At 37.7% G+C, this 20,663-nt stretch overlaps 1 protein-coding gene across 1 annotated transcript in view; it reads right to left on the bottom strand.

Annotated features, from left to right (window-relative positions):
* The window catches only part of RPS6KA6 (ribosomal protein S6 kinase, 90kDa, polypeptide 6), a 411,979-nt gene that overhangs the window by 191,638 nt on the left and 199,678 nt on the right, over window positions 1-20,663 (bottom strand). The window contains exon 9 of the mRNA XM_006871313.1: window positions 7,787-7,929. Coding sequence (XP_006871375.1) covers window positions 7,787-7,929 — 143 coding nt within the window. The remainder of the gene's footprint in view (window positions 1-7,786; window positions 7,930-20,663) is intronic.

Below are 20,663 nucleotides of genomic sequence, written 5' to 3'. Positions count from 1 at the left end.
ATTTGTCTCAGACATTTTATCTTGTTTCTGGACATGTGCTGATATGGTCATCTGCTTTTGCTTCTTGGACATGATTAGTATTTATCTGTGGCCTTAATACTTAATTGAGTATGTGTTTTGGTATTTTTTATGCTTTCTGATTGCTTCCAGGAAAATGTGATCAGGATGTGTGCTTCCCTTTTTACTCTTCTTATTGCTTTCACAGGTGTTGTCTGTTTCCCTGGTATATGGTAATTGGTATTGGTTCTTGCCTGTGTTTTGGTGTTTTATAGAGTGTGATTGTAGCTTTTCTATATGGCAGTAGTTGCTGACTCTTTTTGTGTAGCATATGGAGACAAAGAATCCTCTAAAGGTATAAGGGGGAGCATATAAAAGCAAAACAGCACCAGTAAAAAAAAGACAAGAGAAAAAAAAAAACAAAAAACAAACAAACAAACAAAAAACAGCTACAACAAAAACTAGACTGAATACTACAGTCTATAATCACAGAAAAAGGAAAGGAGGGGGAAAAAAATCTGTAGCCTAATATGAGTATAACTTTAAGGTCCTCTCTTCAGCTTCTTGCTTTCAAAGCTGCCTGAGAGATTTCAGGATGCCAGTCTTGGTTGTTATGCTATACCTCAGGCTTTAATTTAATTTTTGGCCTGTTTTATTTTTAAATTCTCTTTCCCTCTCTACAGCCCTGTCCTGCCCTTTCCGGTTTTAAAAAAACAAAAGACAAACAAGCAAAAAACCTTCAGGGCCTGCTCTTGGGCTGAGTATTTGTGCGCATGCATGGCAGAAGAACCCACCAGTGGTGAGGGTGGGGGGTGTCCACTCGCTCAAGCTCCCCCTCTCATCACCAGTATGGAGGTTGGCAAACAGTGGGCATGCTAGTGACCAGATAAAAAAAAAAAGAAAGAAAACTTACAAAGTTTCTGTAGTGTTTCTGCTCCCCTGTTTGTCTTGTTGTTTCATCTCACCCAGTATGTCTGCTCCGGGCCTCCGAGCCCAAACCAGCAAAAACTCAAAAGTACACGATTTTTTACTTCAGCTTCAAGTTCCACAATCTATAGGCCTTCAAACCTTCAAAATATTCCTATCTCTGTGGTTCCGAGTTTTGGAGCTCTGCCCTGGATCTGCTTTGCCTGGTCCACATGTGAAGTTTTTTGTTTTCTTGATATTGAGGTGAAATCCATACTGCAGGATATAATCTTTGATCTTCATCAGTATTGTAAGTCTTCTCTGTTTCCAGTAAGCAAGATTGTTTCTTCTGCATATTGCAGACTGTTAATGAGACTACCTCCAATTTTGATGGCATGATTGTAACATAATCTAACATCATGGATTATTTGCTCAGCATACATACTGAATAAGAATGGTGAAAGAATAAAACTCTGGCACACACCTTTCCTAAAATTAAGCCTTTTAGTATCTCCTTGATTTGCTTTAACAACTGTTTCTTTGTCTTTGTATAGGTTCTTCATGAGAAAATGAATTATTCTGGAATATCCATTCTTCAAAATGTTATCCATAGCTTGTCATGATCCACACAATTGAAATCTTATGCTTAGTCAATAAAGACAAGTATACATATTTGTGGTGTTCTCTGCTTTCAGTCAAGATCCCTATGATGTCAGCACTGACATTTTTAATCCAACATACTCTTCTGAATCTGCCTTGAACCTCTGGAATTTCCTGTCAAGGAACTGTTCTGCTTTCATTTTTTTCTTTTCTTTCCCTACTGCAGCTGCTTCTTTTTGTGTGTGTTTGTGTGTCTTTCTTTACTACCCATTTTATGCATTCCTTTCCTAATTGTGCACACATACTTCTTTTCCTTTTTTCTTCTCTTATTTCTTTCATTGTTTAAAACACTTTTTCCTCTCCCTCTTTTCTCTTTTTCATTTTCAGATAACTTGTATAGCTGTTTCCTGCATACTGTTCCTTTACGATTTTTTTTTTTTTTTTACTATTGTTTGCTTGCTTGTTTTCCTTCACTGTTGGTGTATGTCTTCTCTTCTTTTCTCATCTGACACAGAACAGCAACTGTGCGTGCCCATATAGGCTAGCCACAACCATACTCTCTACAGTGTCACACACCAGGCAAGAGCCAACACCAACTTCAACATACCTGATAAACAACAGTAACCAACTTCAGCAAAACTCATACTAAACTAAGCTGTATGAACAGCAGAGAATGGTGTACACAGTTTTATCCCCTAATCACAACCATTAAGAAGCAGTTGGTGAGTGCTTATGAAATGGCAGAGTTCCAGTAAGCATTTCAAACTAAAATAAAAATATAACCATAACAATCCATAGAGTAGCTCAAAGAAGTGACCAAGAAGCAAAGCTAGAAAATGTTTTTGAGAAAAAATGCATTGAAACTACCTGAAAAATAATTTTAAAGCATCTGTGTTGTTGCTAAGTGCCATTGAAGTTTTGACTCAAAATTTACTACATGGCTACAGTGGTCAAAACAACCTGGTACTGGTATAATGAAAGATATAAAGATACACAGATCAATGGAACAGAATCTTGAATCCAGAAATTAACCCATCCACACATAGTCAATTGATCTTTGACCCATTAACAACCTGTGATATGCAAATGATACAAGAGGACTCAAAATAATTACCGATGATGATCAAAGACGACAGCCTTCTATATGGATTGCATTTCAATGCAAAGAAAATAAAAATTCTCACCACAGGACCAAAATAAACAGCATTCTTATTAATGGAGAAAAGACTGACATTGTCAAGGACTTCATTCTTCTTGGATAAACTATCAACACTCATGGAAGCAGCAGTCAAGAAATCAAACAACATATTGTTTTAGCAAATCCGCCGCATAAGACCTTTTTAAAGTGTTGAAGAACAAAGATGTCAGCTTGAGGACTAAGGTGCACCTGACCCAAGACATGGTACTTTCAATAAATTTCATATGCATGTTAAATCTGGACAGTGAATAAGGAAGACCCCAGAAGAATTGATGCATTTGAGTTACGGTGCTGTAGGAGAATATTTAAAATGCCATGGGCTGCTCATAGAACCAATAGATCTCTGTTGGAAGAAGTGCAACCAGAATGCTCCTTGGAGGCCCGAATGGCCAAACTTCGTCTCTCATACTTTGGACATATTATCAGGAGGGACCAGTCGCTGGAGAAGGATATCATGTTTGGTAAGGTGGAGGGCCAGAGAAAAAGAGGAAGACCCCAGCAAGTTGGATTGGCAAAGTGGCAGAATCAATGGGCTGAAGTGTGGCAACAATCGTGAGGTTGGCAGTGTATTGTTGTGTTGTGCATAGGGTCACTATGAGTTGGTACTGACTGAATGGCACCTAACAACAACAACATAAAACCAATTGATCATTGACAAAAGGCCTGATTATGTTGCATGGGAAGGAGAATGTGTCTTTACCAGATGGTGCTGGCCGAATTGGAAATCGATATGCAAAAGACTGAAACAAGACCTTTACCTCATGCCATATGCAAAAACCAATTCAGCATGGATTAAAGATTTAAATGTGAATCCCAGATTTATAATGATCATCAATGAAAAAATAGGAACAAATTTAAGGCTCTAATACAGGGCATACACAGACTACCAAACATGGTGAAAATTGCACAAACAAAAGAAAATGAGATAGACGACTGAGTCATACTAAAAATTAGAAAATTATGTGTATCAAAAGACTTTACCACAAGAGTAAAAGGGGAGTCCACAGAATGGGAAAAACATTTTTTGTACAACATATCAGACGGACTCATTTCAAAAATATATGGTAGACTACAATTTCTCTGCAAGAAAAAGACAAATAACCCAATCAAAAAATGGGCATAGGACACAAACAGACACTTCACCAAGGAAGACATTCAGGCAGCCAACAAACATATGAAGAAATGTTCTTGATCATTAGCCATTGTTATTGTTAGGTGCAATCGAGTCAGTACTGACCCATAGTGACCTTATGCACAAGAGAACGAAACACTACCTGATCCTGGGCCAACCTTACTACTGTTACCACGCTTCAGCCCATCGATGCTGCCACCTGGCCAGTGCATCTCATTGGGTGTCTTCCTCTTTTTCCATGACCCTCCACCTTATCAAACATGATACCTTTCTCCAGTAACTGGTCCCTCCTAACAATATGTCCGAAGTATGAGAGACAAAGTTTGGCCATCCTGGCCTCCAAGGAGCACTCTGGCTGCACTTCTTCCAAAATGGATCTATTGGTTCTTTTGGCAGCCCATTGCACTTGTAATATTCTCCTCCAAAACCATAACTCAAAAGCATCAATTCTATGGTCTTCCTTATTCACTGTCCATCTTTCACATGCATATGAGGTTACTGAAAATACCATGGCTTGGCTCAGGCGCACCTTAGTCCTCAAGCTGACATCTTTGCTCTTCAACACTTTAAGAAGGTCTTGTGCAGCAGATTAGCCATTCGAGAGATACAAATTAAAACAACAATGAAATATCATCTAACACCAGCAATAATAGCAAAGTCAAAAAAGCAGAGGACAATAAATGGTGGTGAGGATGTGGAATGAATGGGACTCTCCTACATTGCTGGTAGAATTGCAAAAGGGTCCAACCACTGTGGAAAACAGTATGGCTCTTCCTCAGAAAGTTGGACATAGAAATATCTTGTTGTTGTTATGTGCTGTAGAGTCGGTTCCGAATCATAGTGACCCTGTACAGGGTTTCTGAGGCTGTAAATCTTTACAGGAGCAGAAAGCCTCATCTTTCTCCCCTGGAACAGCTGGTAATTTCGAACTGCTGACCTTGTGGTTTGCAGCTCGATTCTTAACCACTACACTACCAGAGCTCCTTAGAAATACCTTATAATCCAGCAATTACCTTACTTCTTATATGGTGCTGGTGGTGGTAGTGGTTATGTGCCATGGAGTCCAGTTCCAATTCGAAACCACTACACTACTATAGTTCCTTGGATAAAGATTTGTTGTTGTTGTTGTTATGTGCTGTGGAGTCGGTTATGACTCATACTGACCCTGTACAGGGTGTCCGAGGCTGTATATCTTTATGGGAGCAGAAAGCTGCTTGTTTTTCCCACAGAAGAGCTGGTAGTTTTGAACTGCTGTCCCTGAGGTTACCAGCCCAATACATAACCACTAGGCTACCAGAGCTCCACACTTGCTATATAGACACAAGAAAAATATGAGCCATAAAACGAGTAGATATATTCACACCAATGTTCATAGCAGCACTATTCACAATAGCAAAAAGATGGAGACAGCCTAAGTGCCCATCAATGGAAGAATAGATAAACAATCTGCAGTATAAACACACAATGGAATTATATGCTGCCTTGAAGAATAACATGGAAGCTGCAAGCACCACATAACATTGATGAACCTTGAGGACATTATGCTGAGTGAAATTAGTCAGTCACAAAAAGAGAAATATAGCATAAGACCATTATTGTAAAAGCTTAAGAAAAGATAGTCACACTAAAAGGAAGAAAACTTAATAAAGGAAAAACTCTTTGTTGGTTACCAGGGGCGTGGGTTGAAGGGAGGAGACAGTAGAGCACAGGGTAGAGGATAGACACATCACCACTTGGGTGTTGAGGTGGGAAACACACAAGAAGGGGGAGGGGGACAGAAGAACAAGGTAGATAGGAGAACAATTAGGCAGGTTTGCGTGGGCTAAATGGGACACCGGTAATAGTGCTTTATACTTAAACTTACAACAAAAGGACTCTGATACAGAAATTCACGCATGGACTAAATGGATAAAGGAGGGGAAAAAATGTTAAGATGCTTGACTGTCTTATGAATATTTTTTTTTTCCTTGCCTATTATTGTAAAGTTGATGGGGATAGAAAGGAATATTGGGAAACATGATTATAGAAAGCTTGTAAGCCCGCCTTCAGCCCATAACTGATTGGAATATCTAAAAGGGGTGCTAAAATTTTCCCAGTGAAAGAGGTTTCTTGCAGAGCCTTTGCAGTGTAAAAAACCTTAGGTAGACTCCTGATTCACATCCAGAACCTTCTTAGATGGGAAATTTCCACATGAAAATACAAGCAGACTATCCTGGAGCATCTAGAGGAATAGAAGATACTTCTTAAAAGACCAGCAGGGAAAAACAAACAAAATAAAAAATGGCAGTCTGATAGGCTACTACAAGAACAAGCAAGTTGTTCGCTGTAGAACCATCAAGGCATGCAGTCAAGTCCCTTCTGGACAAACCATGTCCCAAGACTAAAACTCAAATGAAATACAAAAGAAGGCATGTAAGCTTGTTGGTGACCACATTGGTCAACTGGTGAGAGGAATTGGGGGGAAAGAAGCAATGAAGAGGTGGGCTGAGTCTGATTAAGATACATAGACCCCATCAACCTGGAGTATGGTGGGAGCTGATTGGCCCAAGGTAGGTGAGACCTGGGGACTCCTGAGTTCATGGACAAGGACATGGCCATGGAGGGATAGAGCTGAGAGTGAAGCATCCAGTTGATATGACACGAGAGGATATGCACGAGTGTGCCTAAACTTGAAGATAGTGCCCATTGGACATAGCTTCAATGGCTGGATGTTCACTACCCAACTAGAGGAAGGAAAAAGAGGGGAAAAAGTTTTGCTTTGTTTTTAAAGAAATCAAGTGTAAATCGCTACAATCTGATGAACTTGACCTAAACTTATGGATGTAGTAGCTTAAAATACCAAGTAAGAGGGAAAGAATCTTTACATCAAGGACCAGTCCCATCCCCTCTGTACACAGGGTTGGTAGGGATTGGTTAACTTAGATATTGGCTTCCTAAAATTGGGGTGCTGTGAAGGTATGAAGTGACTGGATTACAAGTTTTCAAGAGGAAGTTTAAATTCAGAGTGTGTGGGGCAAGGTAGAATCCCCACTGATTGGTTTTCATCCTGTCTAGACAAGTGTGTTCAAAGCAGATGGGGACAAGACTTTCATGATTCAGTATTGAGTAGTTGTTATCATGACTAATTGCATTTGTTGCAACTGTAAAGGTAGAAGTTTTGTAGTAAAAAGGGGTGATTGGCTGATCTTACAGTCCCAGAACGGAGGACCCAGGGACCATCAAGGGATAAGAGCCAGAGCAGATGTGGGTCCCTACCCAGAGAAGCGAAGATGCCAGAGGTGGAGGCAGAGATGATGACATGGAGAGACTGAGCAGCTGAGGACTCATGGAGCAAAAGGGGACATGTGCTGGCAGCTAGAGAACTGGCTTGCAAGGTGTGCTCTTTGGCTGTTTGAATGATTGCATATTCGTGAGTGTTTTTGTGTACATCCAAAATAAAAAATAAAAAAGAGTTAATAGAAATAAATACTGTTGAATGATGAATCATGCAGGGGATTGTAATCATTGCAATGAAACTAATACAATAAGATGAGTGTAAAACTGATGTTCCCCCATGTAAACTATCACTCAATTCACAATAAAACTTCAAAAATAACAAAGAAGTATACAGTAAGATTACATATTCTGTGACAGTCAATTAAAATACTACTGCTAAAGTATTCTACAATCTATAATTGGACATCTTTTTAAAGTTTCAAATCTACGTAGCCTATATAACAAATCTAGAATTTACGTTTTTACTTAGAATGTTTCAAGAAATACGAATGCAAAAATGTTATTGTTCTTGCATAACAACTAGCCAATCACATTTTTAACTGGCAATGACAAATATTCAAAACTATTTTCCTAACAAACACATACCAAAATACACTGTATTTAACATGAAGTTAAGTTAAATTTTAAATAATACTAATTTTCTATAAGTATTATTAAGAAAAAATAACACTACTTACCATAAGTACACCAAAAGACCACCAATCAGCACTCTGGGAATGGCCTCTCCTATTCACTACTTCAGGAGCCATGTACTCTACTGTACCACAAAATGAGTAAGCCTTCTTTTCTTGATCTACTGACTCCTTGCTGAGTCCAAAATCTATAATAACCACATTATAAAAAAATATATAAGATAAACTTCAGAAAATAAACAGTAAAGGAAACAAAATGCTGAATTTAAAACTATTCATAGCTGGGCTATAATTACTCTTTAAGCAATTTCCTGCAAGATCAATAATGAAAAGCAACCTATATCTTATAGTCTTCCTTAAGAATATTTAAATATTATTCAGTTAAGTAAAATACGTGCTCTCAGATCTGTAATAGAACATAATACCTCAACACAGTCATGTTTACTTAAGTTTGAAAACAGATGAAGATGTCATAAACATCAACTTACACTTTAAAGAGTATTAAAAACAAATTCTGTTATGTATGGTTCTACTGACCTCCCATTTTTGTTTAAGGCATTCAAAAAGCTTTAAATATATTTTTTAAAAGAAACTTATATGTGTTAGCAATGAATAATTAGAAATTTAAAAGTCATTTATAATGCCATCACCCCAAAAAGAAATACAGAGGTATAATAAACGGAATGCAAGACTTGTATGCTAAAAAGGACAGATGTTCATGGAAGAAAGAAAGTAGATATAAATAAATGGAAAGGTATACCATGCTCATGGATGGGAAGATTCAGTATTGGTCGCATGCCAATTCTGTCAAAACTAATCTATTGGATGGTACTCCAAAAAATTTTCAGTAAGATTTCTTTTGTACAAATCAACAAGCTAATTTCAAAAATAATATGAAACAATATTGGAAATATTGTTGTTGTTGTGTTGTTGTCAGGTGCCATCGAGTCATAACCAACTCCTAATGACCCCATGCACAGCAGAATGAAACAATGTCCAATCCTGGGCCAACCTCACTACCGCTGCCACACTTGAGTCCATCAATGCTGCCAATGCATCTCGTTGGGGGATTCCTCTCTTTCTCTGAACCTCCATCTTATCAAGCATGATATCCTTCTCCAGAGACTGTTCCCTCCTGACAATATGTCCAAAGTATGAGACGAAGTTTAGCCATCTTGGCCTTAAAGGAGCACTCTGGCTGCACTTCTTCCAAAACAGATCTATTGGTTCTTTTGGTGGCCCATGGCATTTTTAGTATTCTCCTCCAAGACCACAATTCAAAGGCATCAATTCTTCTACAATCTTCCTTATTCACTGTCCAGTTTTCGCATCCATATGAGGTTATTGAAAATAGCATGGCTTGGGTCAGGTGCACCTTAATCCTAAAGCTGACATCTTTGCTCTTCAACACTTTAAAAAGTTCCTGTGGAGCAGATTTGCCTAATGCAATACGTCGTCTGACTCTTGACTACTGCTTCTGTGAGTGTTGATAGTTGATCCGAGAAGAATGAAGTCCTTGACAACTTCAATCTTCTCTCCGTTGATAAGAATGCTGTTTATTGGTCCAGTGGTGAAGATTTTTGTTTTCTTGACATTGAGATGTAATCCATACCTAAGGCTGTGCTCTTTGATCTTCATCAGTAAATGTTTTAAGTCCTCTTCACTTTCAACAAGCAAGGTTGTATCATCTGCATATTGCAGGTTGTTAATGAATCTTCCTCCAATCCTGATGCCATGTTTTTCTTCATATAACCCAGCTTCTCAGATATTTGCTCAGCATACAGGTTGAATAAGTATGGTGAAAGAATACAACCTTGTCGCACACCTTTCTTAATTTTAAATCATTCAGTGTTCCCATGCTCTGTTTGAATAACTGCTTCTTGGTCCAGGTACAGATTTCTCAGAAGTACAATTAAGTGTTCTGGAATACTCATACTTCGCAATGTTGTCCATTGCTTGTCATGATCCACACAATCGAAAGCCTTTGCGTAGTCAATAAAGCATAAGTAAACATCTTTCTGATATTCTCTGCTTTCAGCCAAGATCCATCGGACATCAGCAATGATAGTTTTCGTTCCATGTCCTCTTCGGAATCCAGCTTGAACCTCTGGAAGTTCTCTGTCAATATATGATTGTAGCCATTTCTGTATTACCTTTAGAAAACTTTACTCGCTTGAGATATCAAACAGATTGTCCGATGATAAAAGAAATAGAACGCTGAAAACAATATTGGAAAAAATGAAAGAAATTAATGGCACACGCTATCAAATTTCAGGGCTTATTTTGAAAGTTATGGTAATAAAGACACCATGGTATTGGAGAAAGTTTAAACATTCTAAATAATATTAATTTACATAATATTAATGTTAATGAAAAAGTATAATATCAATGGAAAAGAATAATGCCCAGGAATTGACTTACACATACAAACTCTGTTATAACATTAATTTTTTTAAATGCAAATTTCTTCCAATATGATTGATATGTTGGCAGACAAGGGGTATATAATACAAAATTCCCATTTGGTTATAAACAATTTTGTCTGCAAGAAATACTGAATCAAGTCAAGAAGGAAGATGCAGAATGTATAAATGCACACACTGCAAACATTTACGAGCATAGTGTGATTATTTTAAATCATATAAACTGCATTTAGCAAAGCAGACTATATATTGTCAATTGGTTTCTGACAAGTTACAGAAAAAATTCCGTGGAGAAACAGCAACTATTTCAGCAAAAGTTTATATATATATATATTTTTTAATCCTCAATTGATATACAAATATTAACTAAAAATGGATTATATATCTAAATGTAAAAGCTAAAAATATAAAACTTATAAAAATATAGGCTATAATCTTTGTGATCTTCATTTGATAAAGATTTACTAGATATATTGCCAAAAGTATAATATATAAACAGAATATTTTAATAAACTGGACTTGAAAACAAACTTTCCTAAAATATATTGGTAAGAAAATAACAGACTGGAAGAAAGATTTACAAATTACATTATGTGGAAAGAAACTTTACTTGGAGTCTATAAAGAAATCTAAAAAAATCAAAACAAAGAAAACTGTTTTTGAAAATGGTGAATAGATATGAATAGGTATTTCCAAAGAAGATTTATGGATGAAAAATTGGTACATGAAAAGATGTTTAATATCATTAGCTAAAATGCAAATTAAAACTACAATAATATACAACTACACCCCTATTGCTATTGTTAGGTGACCTTCAGTGCATTTGGACTCACAGCAACCCTGTGCATAACGGGATGAAAAACTGACAACTCCTGTGTCATTCTCACAACTGTAGTTATCTTTGAGCCCAATGTTGCTTCCACTGTTTCAATTCATCTCATTGAGGGTCTTCTTCTTTACCACTGACCCTCCACTTTACCAAACATGATGTCCGTCTCCCAGTCTGGTCCTTCCTGACAACATGTATAAAGTATAAGACACAAAGACTCACCTATTTCTCTTCTAAGAAGCATTCTTACTGTACTTCTTCCAAGACACATTGGTTTGTTCTTCTGGAAGGACAATGTGTCTTTCAATATATTTCAACAACACTATAATTCAAAAGCATCAATTCCTCTGTGGTCTTCCTTATTCAATGTTCAATTTTCACATGGATTGTCAACTGACAACACTATGGCTTGGGTCAGGCACACCTTAGTCTTCAAACTGACGTCTTTGCTCTTGAACACTTCAATGAATTCTTTTGTGTGTGATTTGCCCTATGTAAAATGTTATATGATTTCTAGACTGTTGCTTCCATTAACATTGATTATGGATCCAAGTAAAATGAAGTCTTGGACAACTTCAATCTTTTCTCTATCATGCTGCGATTTATGTATTATTAGAATAGTGGTGATGGTAGTTATATGAGTCAGTTCTGACTCATGGCGACCCTGTATAGGGTTTCTGAGACTGTATATCTTTAGGGGAGCAGAAAGTCTCATGTTTCTCCCATGCAATATCTGGTCTGAGAGTTTCAAACCAATATTGACAAGTGCAGACAAAGAGGAGGTCTCATATATTACCAGTGGCTATGCAAAACAGTACTTTGTAAAATATAGCAAATAGTTTGGGGGTTTTCATTAATTTAAACATATACTAATCATGACCATGGAGTCCTGGTGTGGCACTGTAGGTTAAGAAGTGGACATGAAAGGTGGTTTGAACTGCAAGGTTGGTGGTTCAAATTCACCAGTAGCTTCTTGGAATCCTCATACAGGGCTGCTATGAGCCAGAATGGATGAAGAACAATAATCATATCATCAAATAATCCCACACCTTTAAGTATTTACTCAAGTGAGATAAAGTATATTCACATAAAACATGTGTGCAAATATATATATCAGCTTTAATAACCATTGATCAAAACAAAACATTGTTGTTGTTGTTATGTGCCATGGAGGTTCCAACTCATAGCAACCCTGTACAGGACTTCTGTGGCTGTAAATCTTTACAGGAGCAGAAAGCCTCATCTTTCTCCCATGGAACAGCTGGTAGTTTTGAACTGCTGACCGTGAGATTAGCAGCCTGATTCATAACCACTACGCTACCAACGTGAAACCACCAAAATACCCCTTAATTTGGGAATGGGTAAACAAATTGTAATATCCTCATAAAATGAAATTCTACTTAGCAATAAAAAAAACAAAACAAATTATTATACACAATTATCATGGATGAATATCAAATGCATTATGCTATAAAACAATGCTGTACTCAAAGAGCTATATCTTATATAAAGTTGCTATTGTTGTGTGTCGTCAATTTGGTTGCAACTCATAGTCACCTGTGTAGTGTTTTCAGAGAGCAGTTGGTGTGTTTGAACTGCTGACCTTACAGTTAGCAGCCCAGTGCTTATCATGCAGCACACCAGGGTTCATGTCCTATATGTTTTTATGTGCTATCGAGTCAGTTCTGACTCACAGTGACCCTGAATAGGGTTTCCAAAGTGTGGCTGAGTCTGAACCACTAACCTTATAGTTAGTAGTCCAGTACTTAACCTACAGTGTAACACCAGTATTCCATATCCTGTATAGTTCTACTAATATTACAGTGCAGAAAAGCAAATACAGGGTCAGAAAGCAGATCAATGATGGTCTGGGGAAATTTTTGCAGGTGATGAAACAATAAAGAAGTTTCAAAAAGTTGATGGAAACACAGAATTTAAAGATAATGATTTTTTTCTATGAAACTTTGAAGCCATCTCCTATTCTTTATCTTAATTTTTGTGGAGTTTAAAATAACCTAATAACATTTTAAAAACTCACAGATATATACACAAAGAAAATTGAACTTTTAAAAATTATTTTATTTTTATACAACTGTAGATTTTTGTAAGAAATAGTACAGAGATTCTGTTTAGCCTTAATCCAGACAGAAATCCCCAATGATAGCATCTTACAAAAAAATAGTACAATGACATTACCAGGTTACTAACATTTATACAGTCAAGATAGAGAGTATTTCCATAAGCTCAAGGATCTTAATAAGTTTTTATGTTAAGCAGCATAGTGGTTACAAATCAGGCTGTAAATTTTAAGGCCAGCAGTTCAGAACTACCAGCTGCTCCACAGGAGAAAAATGAGGCTTTCTGCTTCCATAAAGATTTACAGCCTCAGGTCTTTTGAATCTTGGTTTCCCTGGCATACCATTATAAAAATTGACACTTGAGTAGACAGGGATGGGCAATTTGGACATTGGCTACCCAAAATAGGGGGGGCTACAAAGGCAAGAAGTGACTGGCTTACAAGCTTTCAAGAGGGAGCCTAGATCCAGAGGGTACGGAGGAAGGTAGAATCTCCAATCTGTCTGGGCAGGGCTAATGAAAGGAGATGGGGATAGGTCCCTATGGTACAGTGGCGAATAATTGTTATCAGGACTGACTGCAAGTGTTGGAAATGTAAAGGTGAACATTTTGTAGAAAAAGGACGGGAGTGACTGACTTTGCAGTCCAGAAGTGAAGGTCCCTAGAACCATCAAGGGAGAAGAGTGGAGTGTGAGACCCTACCCAGAGAAGTAGTGATGCCAGAGATGTAGGCAGACATGATGACGTGGAGAGATGGAGCAGCCAGGGACTCTTGAACCAGAGAGGGAGAAGGGCTGTGTGCTGATGATGGGGAGGCAGGCTTGCAGGGTATACCCTTTGGTTGGTTGATGATGGAGGGAGGGGATTGTAACCATGGCAATGAAACTATATACGATAGGAAGAATGTAAATCTAATGTTCTCCCATGTAAACTATCACATAATTCACAATAAAACATTTAATTTTTTTTTACAGCCTCAGAAACCCTGTACAGGGTCACTATGGGTCGGAACCACTTGACGGCACTTAACAACAACAAAAACAACATACCTGAATTTAAAAAGTGAAAACTATAAGCCCTGTTCCTTTAAAATAAAATACCAATATTAACAGTTAATTTCAGGGCCCCTAAAAAAGGAGCCCTGGTAGCGTAGTGGTTACAAATCAGGCTGCAAACCTCAGGGACAGCAGTTCCAAACAACCAGCTGTTTTGCAGGAGAAAGATGAGGCTTTCTGCTCCCGTAAAGATTTACTGCCTTGGAAAAGCCTGTACAGGGTCGCTATGAGTCAGAACCAACTCCACAGCACACAAAAACAAAAACAAAAAAACTGATTTACTAATTTTGCTCAATATTTTAACTAAAGAAATCCCTTATCCTTATATAATAACTAGGTTGTTAATTTTAGTACACTTTAAATGGCTTCAATGTTTTTCTATGTTCCTTATATTATAAGAAGTTTTAAGCTGTACATTCTATTTATAAAATTAAATTTAAATTAAAGGTAATCTCTTCATGTCAATTCAGCTAAATATTAACAATGTTTTGCAGCTAAATTCATTCAATTCAGCTAAATATTAACAATGTTATGCAGAAATGAACATGGGCTTTTAGAGGCCATTCTGAGTACAGGGTGGAAGAGGGAGACAATTTTCTTATCCTTATAACTTTTCAAAAATATATGCCATTCTACAGAATTCTTTGTATACTCCTTATGGCAATACTGATACTTAAATTTTATAATATTAAGAGATAGCTAAACAATTAAATGAGAAGTTTTTAACACAATATTTTATATAAATAATTTGAAAATAAAATGTACATATCAGAAATATAAAAAAAGTATTCTGTGGAGGTTTCTTTAGGGGGAGTACAGACACTGACATCTATGTGGCATTAAATTATTCTTTTATAGAAACACAATTTACATTTCCAAAACACAATAATGTTATGAATATTTGCTATAAGTACAAATAAGCTCCATGATTTACAAATAACCATAAAATGACTTAAAAGTTGATATCTTCTTTTGTCCACCACTTGTCTGTCACTTGGGAGGACAAAAGTGTGCCTGACCAAAACTATGGTATTTTCACTAGTCTCATATGCATGTGAAAGTTTTACAATGGATAAGGAAGACCATAGAAGAATCAATACATATGAATAGTGGTGTTGGCCAAAAAAACCTTTGTGCCATGGACTACCAGAAGGACAAATCTGCACAGCTAGAATGTTACTTAGAACTCAAAATGGCAAATCTTTCTCTCTCATATTTCAGACATGCTATTAGGATGGAGTAGACCCTGGAGAAGGACATCATGTTTGGAAAAGTGAAAGGTCAGCAAAAGAAAGGAAGACCTTCAAGATAGACAATAGCCCCCAAAACAGGCTCAAACATAATAAAAACCATGAAGATAATCCAGGACCAGGCCGTACTTCACTCTATTATGCCTAGGATTATGAGTTGGAACTGACTCAACAGCACCAAAAAACATCCTAACAGCATTTTCTTATGTGTGCAATTTTTTATCTTAAATAATCAGTTCAAATATTATCTGACTTAAATTTCTACCATTATATACTTTCTCTTCTCTCTATAGAAATTATTCAGGAATTATGTTCTTCAGAAAATACATTACAGTTTGCATAGATTGTTGTTGTTAGGTGCCATCGAGTCAGTACCGACTCTTAGGAACCTTATGCACAGCAGAAGGAAACACTGCCCCATCCTGGGCCAACATCACTACTGTTGCCACACATGAGTCCATCAATGCTGCCACTTGGCCAATCCATCTCGTTGGGGGTTGTCCTCTTTTTCTCTGACCCTTCCACCTTACCAAACATGATATCCTTCTCCAGCAACTGGTCCCTCCTGACAATATGTCCGAAGTATGAGAGACGAAGTTTGGCCATCTTGGCCTCCAAGCAGCACTATGGCTGCACTTCTTCCAAAACAATCTATTGGTTCTTTTGGCAGCCTATGACACTTTCAATATTCTCCTCCAACACCATCACTCATAAGCATCAACTCTTCTACACTCTTCCTTATTCACTATACAGCTTTCACATGCATATGTGGTTATGGAAATACCATGGCTTGGGTCAGGCGCACCTTAGTCCTCAAGCTGACATCTTTGCTCTTCAACACTTTAAAAAGGTCTTGTGCAGCAGATAGATAGTTTATATCAATTCTGCATTCAATATACAATTTTAATGGAATATTATGAGTAAACATGGTTTTCTAAACTGTGAAAGCCATATTATATTATTTTCATAAATCTCAGAGGTGATTTCTGGAGAGAAAAAGTCATAAGAGCAACAAAGACTAGGCATTACACATATATTTGGTGATATTTCCTCTCCTTCTGCTGCTATCCAACCATAATCTCAAAATAAGGTTAATAAGAGTAAAAGCACCAAGTCATACCAAGAATCTTTCAATATTCTATTGCTACACTATAGTTTCTTAGTAGAGTGGAAGGTCAGGGAGAACAAAGGAATACACTTAAGGCGATGGATCAACACAGTGGCAACAGCTATAGTCTCAAGGTAACAACAATTGTGAACATGACACAGGACCAGGCAGTGTTTTGTTCTGTTGTGCATAGGATCACTATGAGTAAGAACTGACTCAACAGCATCAGAGTGGCCTGCTAAACATTAAGTCTATTCCTTTCGTGTAAAGAACTACTGAAGGACAGGTGAAAACAAAGGTATTGTTCCTTTTATAAGATTTTTCTAGCTAAACATAAGCATGTTGGGGAAGACTCTGCCTACATGAAACATTCCTATCTCACCAAGTAATCCCATTCCTAGTCATACTGAACTACCTTTTCCTAGGTATTATAATAGACTAAAAAAAAAAAATCTTTAGACGTAAAAGAATAGACTCAAACAAATACTTATACAAGAATGCTCACTGAAGCTTTGTTTCATAATAGCCAAAATATAGAAACAACCATCAACAAATGTCCATCAACAAATGAATGGGTAAACAAAACAGTTTTGTTGCTGTTGTTAGTTGCCATTCAATCAGTTCAAATTAACAGTTACCCTGTATACAACAGAATGAAATATTGCTTGTTCCTACACTATTCTCACAATTGTTATGTTTGAGCACATTACTGCTGACACTGTGTCAATCCATTTTTCTGGGAATCTTCCTCTTTTTTGCTGCCCCTCTATTTTATCAAGTATGACGACCTTCTACAAGAACTAGTTTCTTGTGATAACACCCAAAGTATGAGAGATGAAATCTCGACATCTTGGCTTCTAAGGAACATTGTGGCTGTGCTTCATACAAGACAGATTTGTATGTTCTACTGGAAGTCTTCTCAACACCATAATTCAAATGCATAGATTCTTCTATGGTCTTTCTTATTCACTGTCCAACTTTCACATGAATATGAGTTGACTGAAAAATACCATGATTTTGGTCAGGCATACCTTAGTCCTCAAACTATTATCTTTGCTCTTTAACACATTACAGGATTGTTTGCAGAAGATTTGCCTAATTCGATATGCTGTTTGATTTTTTGACTACTGCTTGAATGAGTGCTGGTAATGGACTGAAGCAAAATAGAATCTTTTGTAACTTCAATCTTTTCTCCATTTATCATGATGTTATTATTTATTTGTCCATTGTGAAGATATTTTTGTTATCTTTAAAATGAGATGCAATCCACACTGAAGGCTGTAGTCTCTGATCTTCATCAGTTAGTATTTTAAATCTCCTTTGCTTTCAGCAAGCAAAGTTATATTCACATTTGCATATCACAGATTGTTAATGAGTTGTCTTCCAATCTTGATGCCACATTCTTCATATAATCTAGCTCCTCATATTACTTGCTCAACATACAGACTGAAGAAATATGCTGAAATGATACAATTCTGGCACACAATTTTCTTGATTTTAAACCATTCAATATCCCCTTGTTCTGTTCAAACAACTGCCATTTGGTTTATTTATAGATTCCTCGTAAGCACAAATTACTATTCTGGATTATTCATTCTTCACAAGGTTATCTATAGTTTGTCATGATCCACACAATCAAAAGCTGTCGGGGACGACATACGCAAGCACTGAGAAGCTGTGGCCCTGTGACAAGATGGATGAAAATCCAATTTCCGAGCCTTCCTCAAGATTGCGAACCATGGACCCTGAGGGCCAAGGAAGTGACCTCCTGACCTCCTAGGTTCACATGGACCCTGAGGGCCAAGGAAGTGTCCTCCTGATGTCCAGGGTTTATTTTAATTTTTCCTAACTTCCTTCCTATAATTTATGTAGAAAAAATATGGAAGAAATAAAATTCTAATTAGCTCAATTGCTATAAAATATGAGGGGTTTCAAAAAGTTGATGGCAAAATTCCATTATCTTTTTTTTAAAAAATGTTTTATTGTGAATTATGTGATAGCTTACATGGGAGAGCATTAGTTTTACATTCAATCGTATATCCTTTCATTACCATGGTTACAATCGCCTCCATGCCTCATCCACAAACCAAAGGGTATACACTACAAGCCTGCATCCCGGTCATCAGCACACAGCCCCTTCTCCCTTTCTAGATCTAAAGTCTCAAGCTGCTCCATCTCTCCACGTCATCATCTCTGCCTCCTTCTCTGGTATCACTGCTTCTCTGGGTAGGGTCCCGCTCTCCGCTCTTCTCCACTGATGGTCCCAGGGACCTCCACTCCTAGACTGAAATGTTAATCACTTCTTGCTATAAACTGTCTTCCTTTACATTTCCAACCCTCACTATCAGTCCTGATGACAATTATTCACTATTGTATCACAAGACACCTATCTGCTTATAAGCCACTCATTTCTTAACTTTGTAGAAAGTTAGCCCTCCCCCATTTTGGTTAGCCAATGTCGAAGTCAACCTTACCTGTCTACTCTGTATGTGGAGGGGGTGGGAATGATCCTTGCTCTAAGGATTTGTTCCCTCTTTTGAGCTACTGCATCCATAGGTGCAGGTCAAGTTGATCAAATTGTATCAGATTACTTTTTTTTTCCTCTTCTATCTTCTGCTGGTTGAGCTTTGATCATCCAGTCACTGAATCCAGGTCAAGTGGGTATTATCTATACATATGGGTGTTCTTGTGCATATACCCTCTCTTCTTATCAGCTGGATGCTTCACTCTCCATCTAGTCCTCTGTGGCAATGTCACTGACTCTGACCCCAAGAGTTCCCAGGTCTTGCCAAACTGATGGCCAACCAGGTCTCCACCCGGGTTCACAGGAGTCTATAGAATGTTGTACGGCTCAGCTCGCCACTTCATTGCTGTTTTTCCCTCACTTCCCCTTACCAGTGACGAGCGTGGTCACCAATCAGAGTATTCCTATTGAGTCTTAGTTTTGGAAGGGGGTTTGCCCTGAGGGGACCCGACCACTTGTCTTAATATCGCCTGGGCAAGCAAGTTGCTTATTCTTATAGTAACAGTCAGTCTGCCTCTATCGTTTTGTATTTTTCCTGTAGGTCTTTCTTTCAAGAAGTATCTTCTGTTCTTCTAGCCGCTTCAGGCTGGTCTGCTCGTCCTTTCAAGTGGATATTTTACATCTCTGAAGATCTGAATATGGTTTAAGCTTCCACCTACAGTCTTCTGTAACATAGAGGCTCCACAAAAAGCCTCCTTCACTGGGCATGTTGTAGGCCCATTTTAGGTATTCCAATCAGTTATTGGCAGAAGACGGACTTACAAGCTTTCGATGGTGATGTTTCTGGCTATTCCTTTCTCTCCCCCTCCAGTATCTATTTTATAATATAATGCAAGGAAAACCAAGATTCAAAAGATAGCCAAGCATCTTAATATTATTGCCCCCCTTTCCCCCATTCCAACATGTCTCAATCTCTGTATCCCAGAGCCCTGTTGTTCCAAGGTTGTGCATACATCATTAGTTACCTCTATCCCAGTTAGCCCATTCAAATCTGCCTAATTGTTCTCCCATCTGCATTGTTCGTCCATTCCCCTCTCCCTTCTTGTATATTGCCCCCCTCCCGAGCACCCAAACTATCCTGTGCCTATTCCCTGGCCTGTGCTGCACCTTTCCGTGCCTCTCCTGACCCCACCCCACATCCAAGCAACCAGCAAAGAATCCACCCCCCTTTAGTATGGGTTATTTTTCTTAGTCTTTTACAGTAGAGGAATTCAACTGATTTTTTATGTTGATCTTATATCCTGCCATTTTGCTGTATCTTCCAATGAGGTCTAGCAGCTTTTGTACTTAGTTTTTTGGGTTTTCTATGATAGATCATATCGTCTGCAAAGAGAGAGAGTTTTACTTCCTCTTTACCAATTTGGATGCCTTTAATTTCGCTGTCTTGCCGTATAGCTCTTGCTAAGGCTTCCACCACAATACTGAATAGGATTAGTGACAAAGTGCATCCTTGTCTGGTTCCTGTTCACAGAGGGAAGGCTTTCAATGATATCTCATTGTTGTTTTGATTTGCTTCTCTCTAATGGCTAGTGATTGTGAGCATTTCTTCATATGTTTGTTGGCTGCTCTGATCTCTTCCTTAGTGAAGTGTCTGTTCATATCCTGTGCTCATTTTTTAATTGGGTTATTTGTCTTTTTCTTGTAGAGGTGTTGCAGT

The sequence above is a fragment of the Chrysochloris asiatica genome, unplaced genomic scaffold (genome assembly GCF_000296735.1).
Source record: "Chrysochloris asiatica unplaced genomic scaffold, ChrAsi1.0 scaffold00167, whole genome shotgun sequence".
Lineage (NCBI taxonomy): Eukaryota > Metazoa > Chordata > Mammalia > Afrosoricida > Chrysochloridae > Chrysochloris > Chrysochloris asiatica.
The sequence above is the reverse complement of the archived record's forward strand: the minus strand, read 5'-3'. Positions and strand labels throughout refer to the sequence as shown.